Below are 26778 nucleotides of genomic sequence, written 5' to 3' on the forward strand. Positions count from 1 at the left end.
AATGGATAAGGAAAATAATAAAGATGGAATTGAAGGTTAGATTTGAGTTCTCTTCATAAAATACAAGACAAAAAACTAAGCAAGATTATCAAATATTCAAAATTATTGAGAAAAATTATATTGATTTTTTTTCTTTCCAAGGTATATTAGAGAAAGGATATCGTCGTTTACATAGGAAAAAAATATATTATAAGTTTTAAATTTTAAATTTGTTGAATCGATCCATGTTATTTTTAAAATCAATTATATAGATCAACATAATTAATGTTGAAAATTTTTATTAGAGAATTTAAGAACAATTATATCCATATATATTTTATTTATTTATACCTTTTCCACTTTGACACACTCAAAGAATGGGTTATTAATTAAGACAAGAAAAACCACCGTCAAATATTAACTTAATCAATTAAGTAGCATTAATTGTGCTGCCCAGCTAAATAATAATACAAAAGTAAAAGCTTTTTTTTTTTTTTTTTTTTGTGGCCAAGAGGTAAAAGTTGAACCATAAATCTTAAAGTCAAACAATATCATATAATTAAATTAAAATTTGGCCAAACAGTACAGGCCGGCCTCTTGCTGATTACGTTGATTAATGTATTTGTTGATTAATTCCTTTAATTATGTTTCAAGAGGAATATTCTTTTTTTCTTCTTACTGTCTAAGAGGCTTCCAGTTTTGAACTTATCAAAAGTGTAGCCACTCTCTTTAATATTTACAAATTAACTAATTAAGAATAGGTCAGGCTGCTGGTTGTACTTTTTTTTAATCCTCTATAGTCACTGATTCAATCGGTGATCTATAGTATACATAATTATTGGTGTAGGCAGTTTTTCTTCCTAAGAAGGTAATAAAAGGGATCAATCAGCTTTGTTCAACGTTCTTCTGGAAAGGACAAGTGAGTGCAGCCAAGGGGGCTCGTGTTGGCTGGCAGGCAATATGCAAACCGTAGTCTGAGGGAAAGTTGGGATTGCAAGACATTAACACCTGGAATCGAGCTTGCATTCTCAGGCTATTATGGGCTATCTTCAGTCAAGCTGGTTCCTTGTGGATCGCATGTGTGCAAAGATACGTACTAAAATAAGAAGCATATGGAAAATGCCTATTGTTCAGAGCCATAGTTGGAACTTGAAAAAGCTACTCCAAATGTGAAGTACAGCTTCTAAGTTCTTAATACAAGCTGAGAATGGAGTGGTTTGGCGCAGCAAGGGTCCTAGACACCTAGCTATTCTACAACAAGAGTTAGGGATGAATTAAGGGCAAAGAAGGAGAAGGTCAGCTGGCACAAGCTTGTATGGTGTAAGATGCTATTCCCAAGTTTGCTATTATAACTTGGATGGCCATACTTGATAGAGTGCCAACAAAAGATAGCCTGGCTGCTTGGGAAATTCATACAGATGGAGACTGTTTACCCTAGAAACAGGACAAAGAGAGTAGGGACCATAACTTCTTCAACTGTAGTTACTCGAAATATGTTTGGCAGCAAGTGCTGATTTTATGCAATTTACGTAAATAGGTTGCTGGACGGGAAAGAGAGCTCTTATACTTCGTCTAGCGTGGGGGCATATATATATTGGATTTCGGCAGAAAGGAACGAGAGACACTATAGGTCAGAGGAAGTTGGGGGTGCGGGGGGGGGGGGGGGGGGGGGGGCGGGGGGAATGTCAAGGATGCAGTAAAACTAAGATTAGTGGGATTAAAGTGTGTTGCTTGTGATCATGTATATAAGGAGCTTTGTAAGAGATGGGAGCTAATTAGAATTATGTTTGAATTGTAAATAGCTGGTACATGTTGCTGACACTTGTAACAGTACTTCGTAGCTTTTTGGATAATGAATACATTACTTATCCAAAAAATGTATATCTTTAGTTTCAGCTTCCTTGAAGTTTTAAGAACTCAAAAACAAGATAATGGTGGAATAAGAGGATACAAAAATTTTTGGTGATAGTCATAGAGTAGTAGCCTGAGGTAGAAGAGTTGGAGAGGTTAGTAGCTACTCATTTTAAATAAATGGAACTCAAGAGTATTGAGATGTGTTGGCTATTTCTATTGTCAATCTCATTTCCAGACAATATTTTGTATGTGTTTGACAACTTTCATGTCTCTCCAGAGGGTTTTTGATCAAGTAGTCTCTGAATTTTCAAGGTCATATAGTTGAGAGAAGTAAACACGAAATTCATTTGGATAACTAGATTAATTAAGATTTTATTTTTAATAAACTGTCAGTATATACATATATATATTTACAGTAAATTATAACATTTCATAAAAATTAATATTATAATTACACTTAATCTTAAAAATATATTTAAAATAAATTTTTTTGTGAGATGCTATTGTTTATAATATCTATATACACGACAACGCATCGAATATAAATTAAAGTTTTTGTTAGACATGCAAACCATATACAGATAAATGTCATGCGGTACTCTTGTTGATGTCTTGGAAGATTTAATTACCACATTTATTCGAGGCCTCCAATAGCCAAAAAAAAAAAAAAAAAGAATGTGAGATTATTCGGTGAAAACAAAGTTCTACACCCTTGAAACAAACAATTCTTAATTGAGTACAACGAATCAAACAATATTAATCTGATGATCTTCCATGTGGCTTTTCGAATGGAAGACTTACAGTACTGTCTTATTTAACATAAAAAAAAAAATGAATACTATTTATGAAAACGATTTCTTGAAATAAAAATAAAAAAAGATTTCTGTAAAAAAAATTGTCCCTAAAAGCATCAATTTGCTTCACCAGTTCACTTTCCTACAGTTGACACGAATTTGTCCTTGTTTGCCAGTCAAAGGCTTAATATTTCCCATCTTAATCATTGACTTAGAAAAATCGTTCCAAAAAACTTCAGGGTTGTAGCTGTAAGTCTTTACAATATCATCAGTTGAGCCACCATTGAAAAGTGCTTGATCTGAGATGAGTAGTCCTCTCTTCTCCACCAAGCTTTTAAAGTATGAAGTGTCAAAACGTGCAGGCGTGGGATCTAGAGGAGCGAGGTTAGTGTTGCCTCCATCACGTGGGCAAGTTGCTCTACGCTCTTTCGCAAATGCAGGGTCTATATTTGTTGCATTATAAGTTCTGTTCCTAAAGGTAAAACATTGTGCTAACCCAATGGTGTGGCCACCAGAGAGGGCTACAAGATCTCTCTGGTTCAGACCTTGGTTCTTGAAGTTGTTGATTAATGCAGGAAGGTCCATGAACGGAGATGGAAGGACACTGTTTGCAAGATTCTTGCTAGCTGTGGTGGAATCTCTCCTCCCTAGCCTCACCTTCCATGATGGTCCTCCTAGCTGCAGCAACCATAACAGTTTTCATTAGAAAATGATTGTTTACAAAATTTCTGACAATGGAAATGATAGGTTGAGTTTTCAATTTCAATCGGATAACATTAAGTCCATACCGCCACTACGGAGTCCCGAGCTGCAACAGCCAAGATATCGGCACAAGACACTACGGGGCGTCCACAAACTTTGTCCACTTCAGCCTTAATTTGGTCGATTACTTCGAATCCTCTGGTAGAATTTACATTGGCACGTGCATTCTTTTCACTATCAATGGTAGGTGTAGAATCCAGCAGAAGTGAACCATCACAACCCTGCATTACAATGGTATACAATTCAAGCTTGCAACTTAAAAAAAAATATGAAGCTAAAATTACTGATAATAATAATGAAGAAATGTCGTGAAGTAAATATATTACATTAACGAAGCAGTCATGGAAGTGCAGACGAAGTACAGAAGCTCCCATGCGCCGCTCTCGGTGGACAGCAGCCTGGACTATTTTCTTGATGGCAGGCAAAGCTTGGGGACAAACTTGGTCATAAAATTTGGGAGATAAGGAAAAAGCTGTGGTTGCAAGAGCTAGCCAGACAAAGGTATGAAGAAGAAAATTGGTGGGTGAAGCCATTGATTAGAAAGTTGAATTTGCTCTGAATTAATTTTCTTTCTTTTCAAGTTTGTGAGTTTTGGGAATGGTTGGGGTTCTGCAGGGTATTTATAGTGAGCAATTTCGATTAGGACTTCGCCAATCATTAGACTGGTTCTCAAGGCTTTTATTTTCTTAGCCAATCATTAGACTGGTTCTCAAGGCTTTTATGTTACTTTTAAATCAAACTATTTGCAGTAGGCCCGTTCCTAATAGATTTCTTAGCCTCGAAATTGAAATGGTCAAGTTCAGAAAGGATTATTTTTAAATTGTAGACATAAAAAATCTTATCAAAATAAGGAAAGAAATAAAAAAACTTAAAATGAAATGGATAATAAGGAAAAAAAAATAATGATTGAGTTGAAGGTTAGATTTGAGTTCTCTTTATAAAATACAAGATAAAAAACTAAGCAACTTTATCAAATATTCAAATTATTGGGGAAAATTATATTTATTTTTTCCTTATTAAGGTAAATAAGAGAAAGGAGGTTGTAGTCTAATTAAAAAAAAAAAAAAAGAATCACAAGTGCTGAGATTTAAATTTTAAATTTATTGAATAAATTAATTTTATCTCTTAAAAATAATTACATGATTTAATAGAATCTAAGATTCAATTTTTATATTAGAGCATTTAATAACAATTATATATATATATGAAAAGAGATTAACTTATGCAATGTAAAATTGAAAAAAATTTTACATATTTTTTTAATAATTAATTTTGATAGTTTTAAGAGATAAGAGAGTTAAGTGAAAAATAAAAAAATGATTTAATTTCAACTCTTGGATATATTAGAATCAATGATTAAAAAATATGTAAAATTTTTTTAGCTTTATATGTATAAATTAATCTCTTCTCTCTCTCTCTCTCTCTCTCTCTCTCTCTCTATATATATATATATATATATATATAAAGATCAAATTACATAATATAAAATTAAAAAAATTTTAAACAATTTTTTAACCATTGATACATAATGAGATATTAAATAAACAAGAGGTCAAATATTAATTAATTATGTAACATTAATTGTGCAGCCCAGCTCAATTCCAACAATACAAAGTAAAAGTTTTTTGTTCTTGGCCAAGAAGTAAACCCGTTTTTGTTGGATGATATATCTTAGAGTCAAATAATATCATATGAATTAAATCAAAATTTGGTCAAACAGAACAGGCCAGCCTCCTGTTAATTTTGATTAAAGTATTTGTTGATTAATTCCTTTAATTATGTTTTAAGAGGAATTGTTTTTTTTCTTCCTCTATCAGAAGCATCCAGTGTTGAACTTATCAACAGTGTAGCCACTCTCTTTAATATATATTTAGAAATTAACTAATTAAGAATCGGTCAGGCTGCTGGCTGTACTTTCTTTTTAATCCTCTATGAATCACTGATTTGTCTTTGCTTCAAATTCTTTTTGGCAATTAAGGTATAAAGCAGAGATGAATGACCATGCAACTTGTTTTAACAAAATAATTTAGATATGATAATTATCAACCCTAAAATTAAATGGCCAAAGGTATAAAAAAAACTATTGAAATATAACTAAAAATCATCCAAAATTTTTTTTTTATTTCAATCAATTAATTAATCCTTCCAACATTTATTTATATCCAATTAAGTTTTTATTTGGATGAAAAAATTAATACTGTTAATTTTTTTATTAATTAAGATAAAATTTAATATGAATGAATAAAATAAATTAAAGTTTACCACATTATACAATTAATATATGTGAAATTTACATAAAATAAATTTTTATTTTTTTATATTTCTTTTATCTTCTCTATTTTCTCAGTCTCTAAAATCTCTTTAAAAATTTAATTGATTATAGTTTGAGGATTGATTAATTAAATTTTATCATGTGATTAGATTTTGTCTATTTAAATATTTAATTGAATCAAAATTGAAGGTTAAAAATTTAATTGATTGTAATAAAATATTAAATACTTAAATAATTATTGAATTATAATTTAAAGATATTTTGGACCTTTTAATCAAATTAAAAGTCATTGGTCGGTGTGATATATTAATAGAAAAACAAACTTTTAGTTCCCAACAATTAAAGTTCAATTTCTAATAACCTCAATTACTTAAAAAAACAACTAAAATTAAAGATGGATAGCAAGTTTTTTTTTTTTTTAATTCTCTTACATTTTTCCCACCTTCTTCTCAACTTAATATCTTTAGTTTCAGCTTCCTTGAAGTTTTAAGAATTCAAAAACAAGGTAATGGTGGAAAAACGGGATACCAAATTTTTTTTTCATAAGTATTTATTATCCTAGAAGGAATAATTAATACTACAAAAATCATCTTTAGACAAATGCATATACAGACACATACATATATAAATATGTATATATATTTATTTAATAAAATTTTACATAGGATTCTTAAATATAAATATAATATGCGAAAGAATAAAAATCAATATTTTCAATTTTATCATCTATTTTCATTTCTTATTCATTTTAATTTGAAGAATAACAAATACTTATTTTCGTATATACAACGAAAACAATACATTTTTACATACAATGGAAACAAAAATGAAGATATAAATATATTTTTGTTAAAAGTCGTTTTTTATTTGTTATTCTTATTAATTCACACTTTATATGTTATATGTATGAATTTTAAGAGTTTTTTATCTATTTTTCTTCCAAATTAATGTATATATTATAATGAAATTGCTTATCACCCAAATTATTAATGTTCAATTACTAGATAAACAATAAAAAGTTTTCTTACTTGATCCTCAATTTAATGAGGGCAAATATGATAAAAAAAAAATTTAGTGGGGACAGAATTAAAAATTTCTAAAATTTATGAGATTTTTTATAATAAATTCAAAGAATTTTAGTATTTCAGTGGGGGCTCCATATGTAGATCTGTCATTATATATATATATATATATATATATATATATATATATATATATATATATATATATATAGAAAAGGGCGAGATAGAAGAGTTGGAGAGAGCGGTAGTATTCATGTTAAATGGAACTTGAGGATATTGAGGTGCTTTGGTTTTTTCTATTGTCAATCTCATTCCCAAACAATATTTTTTTGTATGTGTTTGACAATTTCATGTCTGTTTAGAGGGTTTTCGAATAAATAGTCTCTTTATTTTCAAACTCATACAGTTAAGTAATGTACACGAAATTCATTGTGATAACTAGATTAATTAGAAGTTTATATTTAAAATATTATCAGTATATATGTATATTATATATATATATATATATATTGTAGACACCCAATTTGGTCCAGGCCCAGATCAATTGGGCTTGGTCCAAATGGGTAGGTTCAATTTTATCTTTGTCATTTTTATTTTTATTTTTATTTTATTTTATATTTTATGTATATCCTATGTATTTTATTATTTATGTATTATTAGTAATATATATATATTTTTTTATTTTTTATCTTTTATTTTATTTATTTTTGTATTTTTATTTATCTAATTATATATCTGATATTATTTTTTTTTATTATTTATCCTATAATAATTTTTGATTTATCTTTTCTAATTATCTAGTTTTTTTATTTTGATTTTTGGAGGGCTGAGATTGAAGTTGAAGAATCTCACTGGGAATGGGAATTCAATCAGAAGAGTCCAGTTGGATTCAAAGATTAAATTCCCGTCCAAGGAGGAATTGTGATTGATCAGAAACTTCTGATCAATCCCTATAAAAGGGACCCTTTGGAACAGATGAAGGACACAGAGAAAACAGTAAGCAAAAGCTACTGATTTGGGAAAAAAAAGAGGGAGGAAGAAAAAAACAGAAGCCAAACAAAAGGGGAAGCCCCCGTCACCACCAAGCCTTCGAGGCTTCCCCTTGGTGGGAAACCTTTCTTTCATTGACCTTGACCTTCACTCTTACTTTGCTGTACTAATTCATACCTACGGGCCAGTTGTGAAGCTCCAACCTGGGAGCAGGATTGGTATCCTGGTGACCTCCCTATACATGGCCCGAGAAGTGCTTAAAGACCAAGATTTGTCCGATCTGATGGAATTGCTCCAGGAGGGGACCTTCTTGGAGATTTGAAATGTCTGATGATTCTTCCAGAAGTGGGCAAGTTGCTTCAAGAAAAACTCCAGCTAGCAGCAGCCTGGATGGTGGATCACCCGAAGTTCCAGCTACCGTACCTGGACCAGGTTCTGGAGGACATGTTGGAAAATGCGCTCCACTTTGTTACGTTGAGTTACTGATGGTCTTAGAGACAGTTTGGGAAAAGTGAGAAGATTTTCTATGGCAGGAAAACATTTGCAGTCAAAGAGGACAATAGGCAGCTCGTTTCACCAGCCAGGATGTGATTAGTACAATTTTTTGAATGAACCTTCATTAAACAATCAAAGGTCAGAATCTGAAATTCATATCTAACTCTCATTTTCTTCCTCTCTACCCCACCATGGTTGAAGATGAAGATCCCATTCCCATGCATACGCAGAAGCTTTTACTTATGCTAATTGAGTTTGAGTATATTAAAATCTTTGATATTTTAGAATCTGGAAATGGTCTCAAAATGTTTTAAATTTTTGCTTGGCGATCTGACAAATGCAAATGTAAACAATATCAAACTGTGTCTGGCTTCGGCTTATGCTTCAGAGATGGATTCTAAGTTACTTTCGCACCTAAAAATAGTAAGAAAGATTGGGAATCTTTTTGGAGTTTGTGTACGCAAAAGCTATGGAAGATTTTCTTGAACCAACTTTTGGCTTGCGTAGGGCTTTCCTTCTGCACTCTGTAGGGAGTAGAAAAGGTTTTGTTTATGCAAAAGAACCTACACTTTTAGGTGATGGTTCTTCCGAGTCAAGTGGTCCAGTCGATCAGCAGCACTGTATAAGAGATATAATAGATTTTAGCAGCCATGTTGGAGTCTTACTGGAGTTAAGTGCATCTCATGAAGCAACATTATAGATGTAGCCTCCGAATGTGCGGTATTGTTGCTCAATGCAGCTCCAAGGGAAGCCATAACTGGATTCCTGATAAATCTTCCAAAGACAGGTTCAATACTTGAGTCCTGGTGCAAGGGCATCTCTCACCTGCTCTTGCGACGGATGGTTTATGCTGTGGGTTATTCCTGCAAGCAATACCTATCACATGCCATGATATTGTCAATATCCATACCTGAAATTACACGGATTGAAGGCATTGTCTCTGAGCTGAAAAGGATCAAGTATACCTGGATTAGCCAATGTTGTTTCACTAGTATCCTCAGAGTTGCAGTAGCTGCCGCGTAGCATTTGAAGTTCTTGAGGCATTTTGGGAGTAACTGATTTTACGAAAGGATATGAACAACCCGTTTATGGAGTTCTGGACTAGGGTGGTCAAAATGATCCATGTTTTGAGAATAAATATTTGGTTACCGTGTTGAAAGAATCAGCTCCGAGTGCAGCAAACTATGAGTCTCCGGTGACAAATGAATCAGCAGATCCACAAACTCCAGCAAAAAAATCAGAGTAGACGAAAAGAACAGATTTGAGGGAGAAATATAAAGAAAAGCATACGGCAACAAGAAAAAAAAGATTACAGAAAGGCATGGGAATCATCGAGTGAAAGCGCAGTGACCCAATCTGGAATAGAGGCCGAAGTAGAAACACTTAGATTTCTTGTTGATGTCTTCCGTCAAGGTACAAAGGAAGATCCTGCAGTGGCTTCCAGTTCTCTCATTCGGTGCAAATTTGGATCAATGGAAGCTGCAGCAAAGAAGGTTCCGGAGGGGTCTCAAGCGAAAGCCCATGGCTTTGATTAAGAAACTCCGCAAGGCGAAAAGGGAGGTCCCCACCTGGCAAGAAGCCAGAACCTTTTTTTATTTTATGTGCTTGTTCATTTTTTTAGAAATTTTTTTTTTGCATGAATAAATAAAAAAGAAATAAAAAAACATAAAATAAAATTTCCAAAAAAAATATTTTCGAGGAAAAGTTGAAAGTATCAATTTTTCTCAGAAATTGAAAGTTTCCAAAAAATATTTTTAGGAAAAAGTTGAAAGTATTAATTTTCCTTAAAAATAAATTTTCAAAAAATAAATTTTTGAGGAAAAGTTGAAAGTATCAATTTTCCTTAAAAATAAAATTTAAAAAAAAAGATTTTTGGGGAAAAGTTGAAAGTATCAATTTTCCCTAATAAATTTTCAAAAAAAATAAATTTTTGAGGAAAAGTTAAAAGTATCAATTTTCCTCGAAATTAAAATTTCAAAAAAATATTTTTGGGAAAAAGTTGAAAGTATCAATTTTCCCTGAACAAGAAAAATCCTTCTTTTCTTCTATTTTGATTTTGATCTTGATTTTTCTTTAAATAATCCGACGACGGAGCCTCTACAAGTGAAACAGTAGTTTTTCTTGCATACTCTTGAGGTGAGGAAATTTTTTCAATTTTCTGCTAAAAGTATTAGAGTCAATTGAGAAAAATTTTCAATAATTAATTACTTGGTAAAAATTTAAAGCTTTTGGATAACACAAATTTAAGCTGGTACCATCTTTTGATGGGCGTTGTGAGGGTGCTATAACCTTTCTCACACGAACTCCCGAATCCTGTTCTGATTTGTAGACCTGAACCTATTCTTCTAGGGACCTTTAAACTTAGGTGTTCCCTAAAAGGACAGATTCCATAGGTGGCCAATCGCACCTAGACAAAAAAGATTGGTGGCGACTCCCTAAAAGTCAATATCTAGCGATAGATCCCCGGATCTAGACGTTATGACATATATATATATATATATATATACATACAAGTAATGAATCACATAATTATATTTTATAAATAAATTAATTTTAAAATTTAAAATGCCAAAAACAAATGTACTTAATTTTAAAATATATTTAAAATTAATTTTTTTTAATGAACCGACATTTTAAAGTTTTCTAACAGTATATAAACATATATATATATATATAAATATATATATAAGTCATGCGGCACTCGTATTGATACATTGGAAGATTTAGCACAATTATTCATAGCCTCCAATAACAAAAATAAATAAATAAGTAATCAAGAGTGTGAGATTATTTGGTGGAAACAAAGTTTCTATACACTTGAAACAAACAATTCTTAATTGAGTACAACGAATCAAACAATATTAATCTGATGATCTTCCATGTGGCTTTTCGTATAGAAGACTTACAGTGTCTTATTTAACATTAAAAAAAAAATGAATACTATTTATGAAAATGATTTCTTGAAATAAAAAAAAAAAGATTTCTATAAAAACAATTGTCCCTAAAAGTATCAATTTGCTTCACCAGTTCACTTTCCTACAGTTGACACGAATTTGTCCTTGTTTGCCAGTCAAAGGCTTAATATTTCCCATCTTAATCATTGACATAGAAAAATCGTTCCAAAAAACTTCAGGGTTGTAGCTGTAAGTCTTTACAATATCATCAGTTGAGCCACCATTGAAAAGTGCTTGATCTGAGCTGAGTAGTCCTCTCTTCTCCACCAAGTTTTTGAAGTATGAAGTGTCAAAACGTGCAGGCGTGGGATCTAGAGGAGCGAGGTTAGTGTTGCCTCCATCACGTGGGCAAGTTGCTCTACGCTCTTTTGCAAATGCAGGGTCTATATTTGTTGCATTATAAGTTCTGTTCCTAAAGGTAAAACATTGTGCTAACCCAATGGTGTGGCCACCAGAGAGGGCTACAAGATCTCTCTGGTTCAGACCTTGGTTCTTGAAGTTGTTGATTAATGCAGGAAGGTCCATGAACGGAGATGGAAGGACATTGTTTGCAAGATTCTTACTAGCTGTGGTTGAATCCCTCCTCCCTAGCCTCACCTTCCATGATGGTCCTCCTAGCTGCAGCAACCATGACAGTTTTCATTAGAAAATGATTGATTACAAAATTTCTGACAATGGAAATGATAGGTTGAGTTTTCAATTTCAATCGGATAACAATAAGTCCATACCGCAACTACGGAGTCTCGAGCTGCAACAGCCAAGATATCGGCACAAGACACTACGGGGCGTCCACAAACTTTGTCCACTTCAGCCTTAATTTGGTCGATTACTTCAAATCCTCTGGTAGAATTTTCATTGGCACGTGCATTCTTTTCACTATCAACGGTAGCTGTAGAATCCAGCAGAAGTGAACCATCACAACCCTGCATTACAATGGCAAACAATTTAAGCATGCAACTTAAAAAAAAAAAAAAAAACTAAAAAGTACTGATAATAATGAAGAAATGTTGAGAAGTAAATGTAGTACATTAACGAAGCAGTCATGGAAGTGCAGACGAAGTAGAGAAGCTCCCATGCGCCGCTCGCGATGGACAGCAGCCTGGACTATTTTCTTGATGGCAGGCAAAGCTTGGGGACAAACTTGGTCATAAAATTTGGGAGATAAGGAAAAAGCTGTGGTTGCAAGAGCCAGCCAGACAAAGGTATGAAGAAGAAAATTGGTGGGTGAAGCCATTGATTAGAAAATTGAATTTGCTCTGAATTAATTTTCTTTCTTTTCAAGTTTGTAAGTTTTGGGAATGGTTGGAGTGCTGCAGGGTATTTATAACGAGCAATTTCGAGTAGGACTTAGCCAATCATGAGACTGGTTCTCAATGCTTTTATTTTCTTAGCCTGTCATTAGACTGGTTCTCAAGGCTTTTATTATACTTTTAAACCATCAGACTGTTCTTTAATTTAGATCTGAAGCTAAAATCGGCTTTCAGAGTTTATTGAAATGTTATTAAATTCGTTTATAATTTAATTTTAAGGATTTGAAATTCACTGATTGAACTTGCAAAATTTGTTGATTAGGTCTTTAATTGTTGATTGGATATCTTGACTTCTACCATTTTTGAGATATATATTGTGAACAGGAGGAATTATTTTACTTAGATTGGTTAATATTGGACTGGGCCTATTAGACTGGTTCTCCTTAGGAAACGAAGGGCAAAATTATGCAATGCAGCTTCTAATTTGAACTCACACATTATGACATTAATAATAAATTATTTGTTTAATTTTACCTTTGAAATATGTTTAAAATATTTATATATTTATATAATATATTATATAAATATTTTTTAGGCAGGATCAACTTAACGTATTTTTTATACACTTAAACAAACAATAGTGAATTGAATAGACCGAAATAAAGGTCCAAAGAAGATTTATGATTTTTTTTTTATTTCTTAATTTACTTTTAAATTTTTTATCTTATCATTTATCTGGTTGAAAATGATATTACGTGCATTAATCTTTTTGAATCTGTAATCTCCAAAGTCAACTCCAATATAAACAAATTAAAAAAAATCATGAAAAAATTGGAGTTGGACAGCGGAACCATAAAGTAGCTTCATCAGCTCACCTTCCTGCAATTGACACGAATTTGTCCATGCTTTGGGTTCAAAGGCTTAATGTTCCCCATCTTAATCATAGACTTGGTAAAGCATGCCAAAAACCTTCAGCATTCAAGCTGTATGATATAATATTCCTTTCTGTTAGCCAACCATCGGAAGCTATTAAATTTATAATGATTTTGATATATAAAAAAAAAAAAAAACAATATAAGGGTTAGCCCAAGATTTTATCTACTATCATTATAAAATTTAACTAGTCAGAATCGTTCAACTAGTTTATTAGTAATAAAATTTTCATTTACCTGTAAGCAAAAACGATGATTATTGTTGGGAAAGCCTGGCCCATGAGATGATTATGAGATGACCTTATAATTGTTGGGCCTTTGTTGGGTTAATTCAACCCATTTGGTTTCTACATACATATATATATATATTATATATAATATTGCAGATGAACGATTTAATTTAATTGCTTCATTTAATTTTTTTTAAATTGATATTTAATAAATTTGAAATTTTAGTATTTATAATTTTGTTTATCCAACCCTCCGTTGTAGAAAAAATAAACAATTATTGTAGATACAATTTGTGAAAGATGGGCTTTGTCTGATATTGACATAATTATTCTAGTGTTATGAGGTTTTTTTTTTAAAAAAAAAAAAAATTATCACATCATTGATAGTAAAATTTTTATGATTAATAGAATAACAGGTATCTTTTGAGATATTAAAAAAATTTTAAAGATAGAACATATGACCATCTTTTAACCCAGATTATAGTTTTTACCTTAATCTTCAGTTGGAAGAATCGAAAAGAGACCGCGCAATTTAAAATGACATTGGAAAATTCTGCACAAAGACATTAGTTTGCCAGAATGGACAAGCACAAATTGAAACAAACATTGGATTTGCAATGAAATTGACCAAAACAAAAAAAAATTATATTGCACCTGAAATTACATAAACAACACTCAATTAAACATTTTATTCAAATTAATACCTTATTCAAAACCACAAAATCGAAAAATATCAACTATAAAAGAGATAGATTCAATTGACTTTCCTACAATTTTTTCTGATTTGACCGTTTGTGCCTGTGAGTGGGCTAAGGTTTCCCATCTTTACCATTGCATTGGCAAAATCTGTCGAAAAAGTTGCCGAGTTGGAACTGTAAGTATTAACCTGAGAGTCCGTTGAACCCCCACTAAAGAGTTGTTGGTCAGAGTGTAATAGCCCTTTTTGGCCCTGCAAATTCTTGAAATATGCATTGTCAAATGATGTTGGACTTGTTGTATCGAGAGGGGCAAGGTTGTTGTCACCTCCTGTGCTTGGACAGTTTGCTCTTAGTGAAGTTGCAAAGGAGGAATCAATCGTGTTTTCATTATAGATTCTTGCCCGGAAGGAAGTGCACCTAGCTTGCCCGATGGTGTGAGATCCTGAAGAAATTAATCGACAAAATGACATCATTTCCTTGATGTTAACATGAATTTGATAAGAATGTTAATCAAGTTTGATGGCTGACAGTAAAGAAGTTAAGTTGCTAACAGCTTAACATACCTGAGAGGGCTACCATTTCATTAGCAGTGAAACCTTTGTTTGAAAAGGCACTAATGAGGCCACTAAGATTCAAAGCTGGAGAAGGGAGGTTGGAATTAGCAGCACTCAGGCTTGCAGTGGTCGAATCTCTTCTACCCAAAAGAACCGTCCAACTAGGTCCTCCAAGCTGAAAGAATATCAAAGTCATAAGTACTATTGATAGTGATTCCTGATTAATAAGAACAGAAAGTTCTTCTCCTAACCGAATTGACTGCCCTGGATGTGCATGAAATCATGATTAAAAGCAGGATCTTTTCACTTACAGCAACAACAGAGTCGCGAGCAGCAACTGCTACAATATCAGCACAAGAAACAACACCAGGGCACAAACTCTCCAATTGAGACTTGATGGTATCAATTACGTCAAATCCCCTCACTGAATTGTTGTTTGGACCAGCTGTTTTTTCTCCTGTGAAATTTGCTGTGTCATCCAACAGTATGGACGCATCACATCCCTGCTTCGTAATTAATAAACAAACTTGTAAGTTGTAATTTCTTTATATGTTCTAAACTTTTAAATTACAAGCGACAACACGAATTTCATGCATGATCATATGACTCCATATGATAAAATGGAAATATGAAAGCCCAGGTTGTTCGATCACACTCTCCATATGGCTGAGCTGATAAGAGTTTTTTTTTCAATGTCGGCATGATTAACATCAGGCTCTTTAACTTTAATTTCGATTTTTATGGTCCAAAAGTAAACATGACATGATGGCGGCATGCAAAAATACAAATGAACAAAACAATTTTTTAAAAATATACTACACATGATTAACAAACAATTAATCAGCATATCTTTTTTTAATGTCTCCTACAAAGTAAAAAATGTCGGCTTCTATGTTGAGTTAGATGCCGGTCACCAGTCAGGACAGTAACCCCAACCCTCCCCCAATTTTTTTATGCTAAAACGTTTTGTATTCTTTTGAATTAAATTCGTAAAACAAATCTCGGATAGAAATTTCTGTTTCATTAGACACAGCAGGAATGGAAATTGAACTCATGCAATGCAAGCAACAATGTTTCATTGAAAATTTGAGCTTGTAGCAATATTTAGGTGGAAATTAGATGAAGAAAAAGAAGACTTGCATTGACAAAGCAATCATGGAAATGAAGACGGAGCAAGGAAGCCCCCATGCGAGCTTCATTAGACACAGCAGAGCCCACTGCTGATTTAATGGTGGCAGGTGCTCTAGGGCATGTTGTTGCATAAAAGTTAGAAGACAATTGGGCAGATGCCACATTAATAAGAAGTAAAAACAATCCTAACAAGACTTTGAACTTGTCAAAAGGAGAGGAACATTTGGAAGCCATGGATAACAAATTGGCAAGAAATAAAAGAAAAAAAAAAAAAAAAAACTAAAGGTATAGCAAGGCTTCAAGCTTAGAGCTGGTGAGTGGTGATAAAGGATGAACAGAATTTCCTGTATTTATAGAGAGCTCTGCCATTTATCCAACCATCTAAGTCAACGAAAAAAATAAAATCGATCAAAAAAAATTAGATTAAGATAAAATTTGAGAATATTTCTAAACTTCTATAAAAAAATAATAATATGTGAATTATTTTTTAAGTTAGGAATTTGACTGCTAGCTGTAATCATGTAACTCCATAAGTGACAATGACTTAGTGCTACGCGCTATTATAATCCCTATAAAAACGCAAGACATATAGAATGCTTTGTCACTACTAATTCAGAATTTAGCAAAAACGTGTGTGTCCCACCAAAAAGATAACAAAGGAAACTCATTTACGTGTTTTTCTTATTTTTATTGGATTGAGTTGACCTGTTTTTGTTATTGTCTGTAACAAACAACAAGCCACACAAATTTATGGATTTCTAATTTTCTGAGCTAGCAACAAATACGGCCTCCACCAAACGAATAAGATATTCTTCAAGTTGCTACATTCGACTAGCTGTAAGTTACATCATGCCAGAGTTTATATTCTACAATGACAATTTCTTATGGAAATTCTGCTTATCTGTTTGAAAATTAATCAGAATTGATGTTGATTCACATATACCCAAAATTTGTTAAACCCGAAAATAGTATCTAATAAATACGAGTTTTAAATTTTACTATCTGGAATTTTTTTTTTCATATGTTTAAATTAGAATCACTTTTGTATAAAAGAAAATTTATTTCTTCATTATTGAATTAAAGTCTTGATAACAACTGTTTTAAGAATGTTCGTTAAGAGTGCTAGGTAATTTATTTTTTTAACGTTGTTCGCAAAACCCTATTGTATGGAATGTATATTTATATATATATATATATATATGTATATATATATATATGTATATATTGTTAGAAAGAGTGGGTTCAGTCTCATGTAATTGATTTTGGATCAATCAAAGACTATAAGTTCTAGTCTTGTTTTCTAGTAAGCCTTAAATAATAAAATAAGGGGTTATGTTTTTTAGGCATGAATGAGAAAAAACTACACTGAATAAAAAAAAAGTAAAAAAAAATAGAGAGAAAAGGAAGAAATTAAAGTTAGTTGAATAAAAGTCGATTTATAAGTCGATCGAGCTAAAATTTTGGCATTAAGTTTATGATTCATAATTTTATATTTTAAATGGTGAAGATCGGGTTTGAAATTCTCTAAGAACATATCTAGAGTACATTTATTGAGTCACCTATTTGGTAAGATGTTTTCAATTGTCTATAATTGTTGATTAGCTCTAGTTTTAGCTCGATGAAAACTTTGTATATCTATTATTTCATAGTTGAGTTTTTTTTTATGGTTTGTGATTTTTTTCCTCTACACTGGAGGATTTTTCACATAAATCTTAGTGTGTTTTATTTTTTCTACATTTTAAATGATGAAGATCGGGTTTGAAATTCTCTAAGAACATATCTAGAGTATATTTATTGAGTCACCTATTTGGTAAGATGTTTTTAATTGTCTATAATTGTTGATTAGCTCTAGTTTTAGCTCGATAAAAACTTTGTATATCTATTATTTCATAGTTGAGTTTTTTTTATGGTCTGTGATTTGTTTCCTCTACACTGGAGGATTTTTCACATAAATCTTAATGTGTTTTTATTTTTTCTGCGTTGTTGATTATTGATTGTTGTCTATTGTTGTGAGTTTATTGTGATATATTACTTTTGTGTTGTGTTTGTTGCTTTATGCCCAATAAGTAGTATCAGAGTGAGGGTTATTTTAAGATATTAATATAGAAGCTTCTTAAAAGTCTATGGTAGTTGACATAGGAGCAACATATCATTGTGTTCCTAAGAGAATTACAACTTACAAAGCAGGAGACTTTAGTTGCACTAAGATAGAAAACAAAAGTGTGCAACAGATAATTAGGATTTGTGATATTGTTATACAAACTAGTACGGGCTGCATGTTGACTTTGAGAGATGTTACACACATTCCAGATATGAGAATGAACTTTGAAATTATTAATTTGAAATTTCTAAAAATATCATCATTTGATAATTTGTATTTAATTCCAAAATTTTATATTTTTTATTATGTTTTATATTTTTTAATTTTTTTGGATTGAAAATAAATATTAATTATTGTTATTGAAACGTTGTCTAAATTATTCCACCATTTGGGTCAAATTTAGACAAAATTTCTCACTTAAGAATTTTATAAAAATTTACCATTTGAATTTTTTATAAATTTCATCATTGGATAATTAATATTTATTCCCAAAATTTTATTTTTTTTATTTTTACTTTTTTTTTTATTTTATTTAATATCAAATAATGAAAATAATAAATAAAGTGAATAAATAAACAATTATGCATAAAACAAAAAAATGAATAAACAATCGATTAAAGAAAAAAACAAGTATCAAACAATTAAAAAAAAACTAAATAAAAGTAAGAAAAGTACCAAAATTGAGGTAAGCCTTTGAAATTCTACCAAATCAATGTGCTAGCCTATCACATGACATTAAGGCATCAAAGCACACTAAGACACCTGCTCCACACGCACGTGGTTCCCCACCACTGTTGCCTTCCACTATTTTTCGATTCCTGCTAGCTTTTTTCGTTTTTGCTACTCAATCTTCTTTTCAGTTCCACTGTTGCCTTCTACTATTTTTTCGGTTCCTGCTAGCTTCTTTCATTCTTGCTGCTCAATCTTCTTTTTGGTTCCTTTTTTATTTTTTGGTGCCAACAATTTCACGTTCCTTCGCCTGTCGTCAAATTTTTATTTTTCTCCCTAATTTTTTTTGTGTGTTTGTGTGATATGTGTAGGCATGTATTTATAGGGTTTTGAATCTGAGAACTCCAATCCAAAAAGGAATCTTAATTTCTTTTGAATTTTAAACTTAAACACAACTCTAACTTTACAAACCAGTTCCAACAATTTCACACAAACTCAACCATCTATTTTTTTCATTTTTTATTTTTTTCATTATTTTTTTCACAAAAATCACAAGTAAACCCCGGACAAATTAGGTGTCTACACTAATAAGAATGTAATATATATGTTGACTAAGACACTTCTTAGGGAGAGGTTTGAGCTTTGTAGTAACTTGACTAGAATATGTTCTTTGGCCAAGGTAAGTTCCAAATGAAACTACTATAGTGATGAATCTCCTCCTAATGAGGCTAGATGGGGAGATTATTAGAGCGAGTGGGGTCCAACCCCTTTGTAATTGGTTTTTGATCAATCAAAGGCCATAGGCTTCAGCCCTTTTTTTCTACTAAGCCTTAAATAATTAAATAAGGGGCAGTGTTTTTTAGGCGTGAACGAGAAAGAGTGGTGCTAGATAGAAAGAAAAGAAAAGTTAAGAATAAATAGAGAGAAAAGGGAGAAGAGAGAGTTGGTTGAATGTAAGTCAATCCGTGGTTCAATCGAACTAAATTTTATCAACAAGTTTATGATTCAAAGTTTTAATTATGTGTCGTAACGTCGAGATCCAGGGATCTATCGCTAGACATTGACTTTTAGAGAGTCGCCACCAATCTTTTTTGTCTAGGTGCGATTGGCCACCTAAGGAATCTGTCCTTTCAGGGAACACCTAAGTTTAAGGGTCCCTAGAAGAATAGGTTCAGGTCTGCTAACCAGAACAGGGTTCGGGAGTTCGGTTACGTGTGAAGAAGGTTATAGCACCCTCACAACGCCCATCAAAAGATGGTACCAGCTTAAATTTGTGTTATCCAAAAGCCTTAAAATTTTACCAAGTAATTAGTTATTGGAAATTATTCTCAATTGACTCTAATACTTTTAGCAGAAAATTGAGAAAACTCCCTCACCTCAAGAGTATACAAGAAAAACTACTGTTTCACTTGCAGAGGCTCCATCGTCGGATTATTTAAAGAAAAAAACAAAATCAAAATTAAGATAGAAAGGAAGGAAAGAATGATTTTTTTTGTAGGGAAAATTGATACTTTCAACTTTTCCCCAAAAATATTTTTTGGAAATTTCGATTTTCAAGGAAAATTGATACTTTCAACTTTTCCTCAAAAACCTCTTTTTTTAAAAATTTATTTCTAAATAAAATTGATACTTTCAACTTTTCCCTAAAAATATTTTTTTTGGAAATTTATTTTTCTTTTAAGGAAAATTGATACTTTCAACTTTCAACTTTTCCCTAAAAATATTTTTTGGAAATTTATTCTTAAGAAAAATTGATACTTTGAACTTTTCCCTAAAAATATATTTTTTGGAAATTTATTTCTGAGGAAAATTGATACTTTCAACTTTTCTCCAAAAATATTTTTTGGAAATTTATTTCTAAGAAAAATTGATACTTTCAACTTTTCCCTAAAAATATATTTTTTTTGGAATTTTTTATTTTTATTTAAAGAAAATAGAATAATAAAAAAAATAAATAAAAATAAATAAAAAGAATATTACATAAACCTAATCTAATAAATAAAAAATAAAATAAACAAATAAACAAAGAAAAACAAAATTCAAAGAAAAAAAAAAAAAAAACCTGGAGCGGCTCGGATCGCGGCTCGGCTCGGAGGAGGCGACACGCGCGGGTCAGAAAGCGGGTCGACGCCCGGGTCGGGTCGGGTTCGACAAAACGCGCGGATCCTCTGGGTTACTTAAGGCCAAAACGACGTCGTTTTAAAAGGGTATAAAAGGCACTTCCCTCTGTTTTTCGGCAGAACCCTTCTCTTCTCTCTCTCTCTCTTCTTCCTTTTTCCTCTCCTTTCTCTCTAAAAACTGAAAAACACCGGTGGAATTTTCGTCGGATTCTGGAAAAACTCATCGAAATCTGGAAATTTCACCGGAAGTTGGCCGGAATATCACCGGTTTCTGGGATTCTTCGCCTAAAACTGGGTTGGTCGCCGGAAACTTCAAGGTTGGCCAGAATTTTCACCGAAAAATTCAAACTTCATCGAAATTTTCGCCGGAATCTGGAAATTTCCCAGAAATTTCCAGAAAAAATTTTCGCCCAAAAATTTCTAAAAAATTTTTCTCACTCCCAGAACACTCCTAAACTTTTCTTAGCTTCCTATACGCCTCCTTTTCTCTCAAATCAGTAGCTTTGCTTACTGTTTTCTGTGTGTCTTGCATTCTGTTCCAGAGTCCCTTTTATAGGGATTGATCAGGAGTTCCTGATCAATCTCAAATCCTCCTTGGACGGGAATTCAATCTTTGAATCCCACTGGACTCTTCTGATTGAATTCCCATTTTCAATGGGATTCTTCAGCCTTCAATCTCAGCCCTCCAAAATCAAAATCAAATAAAATAAAAAACTAGATAATTAGAGAAGATAAATCAGCAGATATTATAGGATAAATAATAAAAAAAAATATATCAGATATATAATTAGATAAGTAAAAATACAAAAATGAATAAAATAAAAAAGATAAAAAATATATATATATATATTTATACATAAATAATAAAATACACATAAATACTAACAAAAAATAAATAAATAAATATATACATATATTAATACATAATAATAATAATAAATAATACAATACATAAAATACAAAAGAAGAAGAAAAGAAGAAAAAAAATACAAGATAAAATTGAATTGGGCTTACCCATTTGGGCCAGGCCCAATTGATCTGGGCCGGACCCAATTGAGTGTCTACAACTACCCCTCTTTGCACATTTTCTGTGAAACAGAAATTGCGCAAAGACGTAGACACCCAATCAAGACTCAACTCAACATTTTTTGGTTTTTTTTTGTTTTTTTTTTGTTTTTTTTTTTTGTTTTTTTGTTTTTTTGTTTTTTTTTTACCAAAGCTCCTCTAAACAGAGGCACCACGACTTTTGGAAAGTAAATTGCTCCTCTAAACAGAGGTACCACGACTTTGGAAAGTAAATTGCTCCTCTAAACAGAGGCAACGAACTTGGAAAAGTAAATTGCTCCTCTAAACAGAGGCAACGAACTTTGAAAAGTAAATTGCTCCTCTAAACAGAGGCACCATGACTTTGAAAAGTAAATTGCTCCTCTAAACAGAGGCACCACGACTTTGGAAAGTAAATTGCTCCTCTAAACAGAGGTACCACGACTTTGAAAAAGTAAATTGCTCCTCTAAACAGAGGCAACGAACTTTGAAAAGTAAATACTCCTAGACAATCATGTCCGAAGGAGTTGAAAGTTGTGTTTGAAGAGATTTCAGGAGATTATGCCCAAAGGTCTTATAAATCAACCATGATACCAAGAGACATCCTATCTCAAGGATTAGGAACTTACCTGACAAGTTTCTTCTCAAACTTGCAAAGTCTTTTCATACCTGTCTTTTTCATGTGGGATGTTGGAACACCCCTGCTTCTTGAATTTGTATACTATACTTTCCTGAAAGTAGTGTATGCTATGCAAATGCATATGAATTTCAATGCATGCTATGCAAATGTTGGCCAATTAATTCCTGTTCAATGTATGGTACTCAAGTTTCTCAAGCTCTTTTTTTTTTTTTTTGGCATCAAGCCCTTTGATTCCTCAAAGATCCAATGACACTGTTCTTCTAAGATCGAACCAGTGTGACTCTTAATTATTTCTTCCATTCATATTCTTCCTGTAACAAAAATCTCTTCAATGTCCTAATCAGGAGCTGAACATCTCGATTCTGCCTTTATCACTCTTGATTTATTCAATGTAATGTAAAAATCTTTTTATGTTGTTATTCATTCATCAATCATTATTTTCAACTCAGAAAGAGAGAATGCATTTACACATTCCCTCCATGATGGGGTATTAAGAAGAAAAAGATATGAATAGTAGGGAAACAGTCATCAGAAAAAGGAGCAAAGAATAAAATGTTTCTTTATTAGCAAATGTCGGTAAACTTTGGCCAAGAAAGAATTACAAGGATAGGTATGGGGACAAAGCCCAAAATGAACAATAAGATAATCATGATAACATATCTCAAAGTTTTTTTCTGAAAACTCAACCCTCTGATGTATTTAACAACTTGGAACTCTTCTGAATTTGCTAACCTCCATATCAGCAGACTTTCAAATTCGATGCTGTATTCTCCTTATCTAAGCCACCTTTTCAGGTTTTCAACTTAGACAAACCCCCTATGACTCAAACCGTCCTTTTGGGGTTTTCGCCTTGAGTCCTCCTTGTTCACTTTTTCTTTTTTTCATTTTTTCTTTTTTTATTTTTTCATTTTTTCATTTTTCATTTTTTCATTTTTTTATTTTTTTCAAGCATAGTATTTCTTCACAGCATCAGAATTTACAGGATGGGGTAAATCATTTCCATCCATCTCAGTCAGTATCAACGCTCCACCCGAAAAGGCTCGTTTCACCACATACGGCCCTTCCCAATTCGGAGTCCATTTTCCTCTACTATCATGCTGGATTGGGAGAATTCTTTTCAAAACTAACTCTCCTTCTCGAAAGTAACGAGGCCGAGTTTTCTTATCATGAGCCCTCATCATTCTTCTTTGGTATAGCTGACCATGGCACAGTGCAGTCAATCTCTTTTCTTCTATGAAATTTAACTGCTCATAACGTTCTCGAATCCATTCAGCCTCTTCTAACTCAACTTCTTTTAAGACTCTCAAAGAGGGGATCTCTACTTCCACTGGTAGTACAGCCTCCATCCCATAAACCAATGAAAATGGGGTTGCCCCAGTAGAGGTGCGAACTGACGTTCGATATGCATGCAATTCGAATGGTAACTTCTCATGCCAATCTTTGTAAGTCTCGATCATTTTTTCCAAAATCCTCTTTATATTCTTATTGGCCGCCTCAACTGCCCCATTCATTTTTGGACGGTATGGTGCCGAGTTATGATGCTTGATCTTATATTGAGCACATATTTCTTGCATCATCTTGCTATTTAGATTCTTGGCATTGTCTGAAATGATTTTCTTCGGAAGTCCATATCTACAGATGATCTCCTTTTTTATGAACTTGCAAACCACAGAGTGTGTCACATTTGCATATGAAGCTGCTTCTACCCATTTTGTGAAGTAATCTATCATCACAAAAATGAATCTGTGCCTGTTAGAAGCCTTTGGGGTGATTGGACCAATGACATCCATGCCCCACATTGAAAATGGCCATGGTGGTACCATAACATGTAAAACAGACGGCGGAGCATGAATCTTATCAGCATATATCTGGCATTTATGGCATTTACGAGCATAGTCAATGCAATCATTCTCCATCGTCAACCAGTAATATCCCGCTCTCATAATCTGTCTTACCATCATATGTCCACTAGTATGTGCCCCACATATTCCATCATGCACCTCTTCAATGATTTTTTTCGCTTCAGTCTCATTTACACACCTCAATAGTACTTGATCCTTGCTTCTTTTGTAAAGGATATCCCCGTCCAGGAAAAAGCTCATAGCCAATCTTCGGATGACCCTTTTATCATTTTCTGTTGCTTGAACTGGATACTGCTGATCCTTGACATACTGTAAGATGTCATAATACCAGGGTTTTCCATCTTCTTCCCCCTCTACATTAGAACAATACGCTGGTATATCCTTAACATCTAATTTTATGGGCTGAATGTCGGTGTCATCATTAATTCGAATCATTGCAGCCAGAGTAGCCAATGCATTAGCAATCACATTTTCTTCCCGAGGTAAGTGATTGAACTGGACATCTTCAAATTGTTTCGTCAACTCTAGAATATACTTATGATATGGAACGAGTTTTGAGTCTCTCGTCTCCCATTCTCCTTTCAACTGGTATATAACTAGAGCTGAGTCTCCAAACACTTTCAGTGCTTTCACTCTTCTTTCTATAGCAGCTTGCAGGCCCATAACACATGCCTCATACTCAGCGATGTTATTTGTGCAATTAAAATTTAACCTCGCTGTTACAGGGTAGTACTGTTCTTCTGGAGAAATCAAAATTGCCCCAATTCCATGCCCCAAGGCATTGGCAGCTCCATCAAAGTACATTCTCCAACATTTTTCTCCATGCTCCCTTTCTTCCAGTTGAGAAATAGCCATCAAGTCTTCATCAGGAAATTCTAGCTTCATCGGCTCATACTCTTCAGTAGCACGATCTGCAAGAAATTCTGCTATAGCACCCCCTTTTATTGCTTTTTGGCTCACGTATATAATGTCGTATTTCGAGAGCATTACTTGCCATCTAGCGATTCTCCCAGACAAAGAAGGCTTCTCAAAGATGTACTTAATGGGATCTAATTTCGCTATGAGCCATGTAGTGTGATAGAGCATGTACTGTCTAAGTCTTTTGGTAGTCCACGCTAATGCACAACACATTTTCTCCAGTGAATAATACTTGGATTCGTATTCAGTGAACTTTTTACTCAGATAATAAATAGCTCTCTCCTTCCGGCTAGCCTCATCTTGCTGCCTCAGCACACATCCCATTGAATTTTTATATACAGTTAGGTACAAGATTAAAGGTTTCCCTGAAACAGGTGGCACCAATACTGGAGGGTTTGATAAATATTGCCTAATTTTATCAAACGCCTCTTGACATTCTTCATTCCATTTTTTAGGGTTACCTTTACGGAGAAGCTTAAAGATGGGATCACATTTGTAAGTAAGCTGAGAGATGAACCGAGAAATGTAGTTCAATCTCCCCAGAAAACTTCGAACTTCTTTTGGTGTGCTGGGAGGTGACAAATTCTGGATGGCCCGTATCTTATCGGGATCAACTTCAATTCCTCTTTCACTGACTATGAAGCCTAGCAACTTCCCTGACTTTACCCCAAAGGTGCACTTGGTTGGGTTTAATTTTAGCTGAAATTTTCTCAACCTCTCAAATAACTTTCTGAGGCTGGTGACATGATCTTCATCCCCACAAGACATTGCAATCATATCATCTACATACATTTCGATCTCTTTGTGCATCATGTCATGGAAGAGTGTTACCATGGCCCTTTGATATGTTGCCCCAGCATTCTTTAACCTAAAAGGCATGACTTTGTAGCAGAAAGTTCCCCACATGGTCACAAAAGTAGTCTTTTCCATATCATCTGCAGCCATCTTTATCTGATTATACCCCGAGAAACCATCCATAAAGGAGAAAATCGAATGCTTAGCCGTGTTATCTACTAGTGTGTCGATATGAGGCAAAGGAAAGTTATCCTTTGGGCTAGCCTTATTCAAATCTCGATAGTCCACACACATTCGTACTTTTCCATCTTTCTTAGGAACTGGGACTATATTGGCTACCCATTCTGGATACTTAGCCACTTGTAGAAAACCTGCATCAAATTGTTTCTTCACCTCCTCTTTAATCTTTAGTAGCATTTCGGGCTTCATCCGTCTCAGTTTCTGTTGAACTGGCTTACATTCTGGCCTTAGAGGCAATCTGTGCTCCACTATCTCTGTGCTCAGTCCTGGCATATCCTGATAAGACCAAGCGAAAATATCTACAAATTCTCGGAGTAGGTCTGTCAGTTGTTGCCTATCTTCAGATGAAAGTGAAGTGCCCATTCTGACCTCTTTCTTATTTTTTACATCTCCCAGATTCACTAAGTCTACTAACTCTTGATGGGGCTCAATCGACTTATTTTCTTGTTCAATCATCCTCATTAGGTCCGGA

The 26778-nt window shown here is 33.0% G+C and overlaps 3 protein-coding genes and 1 long non-coding RNA gene across 4 annotated transcripts; all 4 read right to left on the reverse strand.

Annotated features, from left to right (window-relative positions):
* Window positions 1-2319: 2319 nt before the first annotated feature.
* LOC111307566 (peroxidase RIP1-like) lies at window positions 2320-3961 on the reverse strand. The gene is made up of 3 exons (XM_089751495.1): window positions 3716-3961; window positions 3416-3610; window positions 2320-3305 (listed from the first exon to the last, which is right to left on the reverse strand). The coding sequence occupies exons 1-3, from the start codon at window positions 3920-3922 to the stop codon at window positions 2754-2756; spliced, it is 954 nt and encodes a 317-aa protein (XP_089607621.1). The 5' UTR covers window positions 3923-3961; the 3' UTR covers window positions 2320-2753.
* A 3239-nt stretch (window positions 3962-7200) lies between these two features.
* On the reverse strand, window positions 7201-9797 carry LOC149512429 (uncharacterized). The gene is made up of 2 exons (XR_016332028.1): window positions 9134-9797; window positions 7201-9044 (listed from the first exon to the last, which is right to left on the reverse strand). It is a non-coding gene; the product is annotated as an uncharacterized LOC149512429 (long non-coding RNA).
* Window positions 9798-10952: 1155 nt separating this feature from the next.
* Window positions 10953-13687, reverse strand: LOC111307220 (peroxidase RIP1-like). Its single transcript, XM_089752044.1, has 3 exons — window positions 12150-13687; window positions 11851-12045; window positions 10953-11740 (listed from the first exon to the last, which is right to left on the reverse strand). The coding sequence occupies exons 1-3, from the start codon at window positions 12354-12356 to the stop codon at window positions 11189-11191; spliced, it is 954 nt and encodes a 317-aa protein (XP_089608170.1). The 5' UTR covers window positions 12357-13687; the 3' UTR covers window positions 10953-11188.
* A 470-nt stretch (window positions 13688-14157) lies between these two features.
* On the reverse strand, window positions 14158-16239 carry LOC111307640 (cationic peroxidase 1-like). The gene is made up of 4 exons (XM_022905694.2): window positions 15927-16239; window positions 15098-15289; window positions 14796-14961; window positions 14158-14674 (listed from the first exon to the last, which is right to left on the reverse strand). Exons 1-4 carry the CDS (start codon window positions 16149-16151, stop codon window positions 14289-14291), a joined length of 969 nt encoding a protein of 322 aa, XP_022761429.2. The 5' UTR covers window positions 16152-16239; the 3' UTR covers window positions 14158-14288.
* Between the last annotated feature and the right edge of the window lie 10539 nt (window positions 16240-26778).

Source organism: Durio zibethinus, chromosome 22 (assembly GCF_047325235.1).
Source record: "Durio zibethinus cultivar Kanyao isolate XHJ-2024 chromosome 22, ASM4732523v1, whole genome shotgun sequence".
Lineage (NCBI taxonomy): Eukaryota > Viridiplantae > Streptophyta > Magnoliopsida > Malvales > Malvaceae > Durio > Durio zibethinus.